Source organism: Alexandromys fortis, unplaced genomic scaffold (genome assembly GCF_014885135.2).
Source record: "Alexandromys fortis isolate MF-2015 unplaced genomic scaffold, M_Fortis_MF-2015_v1.1 scaffold_7264, whole genome shotgun sequence".
Taxonomy (NCBI): Eukaryota; Metazoa; Chordata; class Mammalia; order Rodentia; family Cricetidae; genus Alexandromys; species Alexandromys fortis.
In genome coordinates this window covers 1-1,490 of record NW_026075122.1, presented here as the reverse complement: position 1 = coordinate 1,490, position 1,490 = coordinate 1, and the positions used below count along the sequence as shown (strand labels likewise).

General features: G+C 42.1%; 1 protein-coding gene across 1 annotated transcript; it reads right to left on the bottom strand.

The window, feature by feature from the left end:
- Positions 1–8: 8 nt before the first annotated feature.
- Positions 9–840, bottom strand: LOC126496534 (vomeronasal type-1 receptor 4-like; the record flags this gene model as incomplete). The annotated part of the gene is made up of 1 exon (XM_050134018.1): positions 9–840. A coding segment is annotated over exon 1 (720 nt), but the record flags the coding sequence as incomplete, so codon positions are not given.
- Positions 841–1,490: the final 650 nt, after the last annotated feature.

Below are 1,490 nucleotides of genomic sequence, written 5' to 3'. Positions count from 1 at the left end.
AAAACAAAACAGAGCATCAGAAGGAGGACACTCTGAGCAGCTCTCAGCTCAGGGGGAGTTCTGTAGAGAAGCTTGGAGTTCTGGAGGTGGAGGACATGCTGGTGGTGCTTGTGGAGAAGAAGTACCATGTAGACACTGGCGCCTCCCATGGCTCCCTGAAACACAGCATCTCTCAGGACCATGAGAGGGGGAACAAACCACTTTATTTTCTGACTTTCTAGCATAACAGAGCAATAGTTGTTTTCACTCGTAAACTGTGATATATTCAGGATTCTACTTGTGACCGGATGGATTAGGCGCACACTTAATAAAGCATTGAGTATCCAAAAGAATGAAAAGAATGGAAGGATGTGCCATGCAGACTGTGGTCTGAGCCTCCTCCATCCACATGCTCTGGGACTGATGATGATGGCCTGGACCACAGTGAGGAGACTGCTGGTGCAAATGGAGACCCCACGGGCCACCCTCTGCAGGTAGATGAAAATCTTACATCCTCTGTCACCTAGGAAGTTTTTCAAACCAAAAGCTACCATTGTCTTTGGCAATCCTTTTGCAAGAAGGATTATGATGTTTGTAAAAGCCAAGTGGATGAGAATAAGGTGGATGGGTTTCTTCTCAGGCCCTCTCCACCAACCGAACATATAAATCACAGAAACAGAACTGTTTCCCCCCATGCCAACCACAGTCAAAAAAAAGAAAATTATTTCTTTAATAAATTTTAAGAGCATTTCTTCCTTTCTGGATAGAAAATCTTGTATTCAGGATACAAAGAGGTTTTTCTAGAAAGCATTAGTAATGCTAGACATTTATTTGAAAAACATTTTTGCATAATAGCATTTTCTGGTATATGAGAGTCAGTGATGGACACATGTGCTGCTGTAGACTGGGTCCCCGAACTTTTCCTCTTCATGTGGACTCTGAGTTATGTGTGTGCTCTGACAGGTGAGCTTGGAAACTGGAATAAAACTCTGAGGTTTTAAAGGAGGTGTGTTTTAGTTCTATAAACAGCTATTATATCAGCTCGTTTTGCAGCTTGCTTTTCTTCCGACCTGTTTGTCAGGCAGACTTGTTTTCTATACACCAGTCCAAGCTGATTCTAGAACTTGGACTCAGGAAGGATGTTATTCTTCAAGTTCTGGAGCTCCATTCTCATTTCTCTGGGATTGTGGTAAGCTTTGGGCACCTTTTCTAGGATATGAAAAATCTGAATATTACAGTGACCACATGGGTTTGTGTGTTCTAAGTACTTGCAATGTCTCTGCTCACTGCGCTCCTTTTTGTTAAACTCCTGGATTGCTTTAATTATCTAAGTACCGATGATCTTATCAGTGACTTTCATCAACCTAGCCTTGTTCTGAGATTTGCATCCAGCTGGCATCATGACTCTAGAAATAGCAGTTATTGCTTTCAACTGCTCCTCTAGCAAAGAGGTAATTATTGCCTGTGTAAGTGAGTCCTAGAAGGCACAATACCATCTAAATATCTGTACA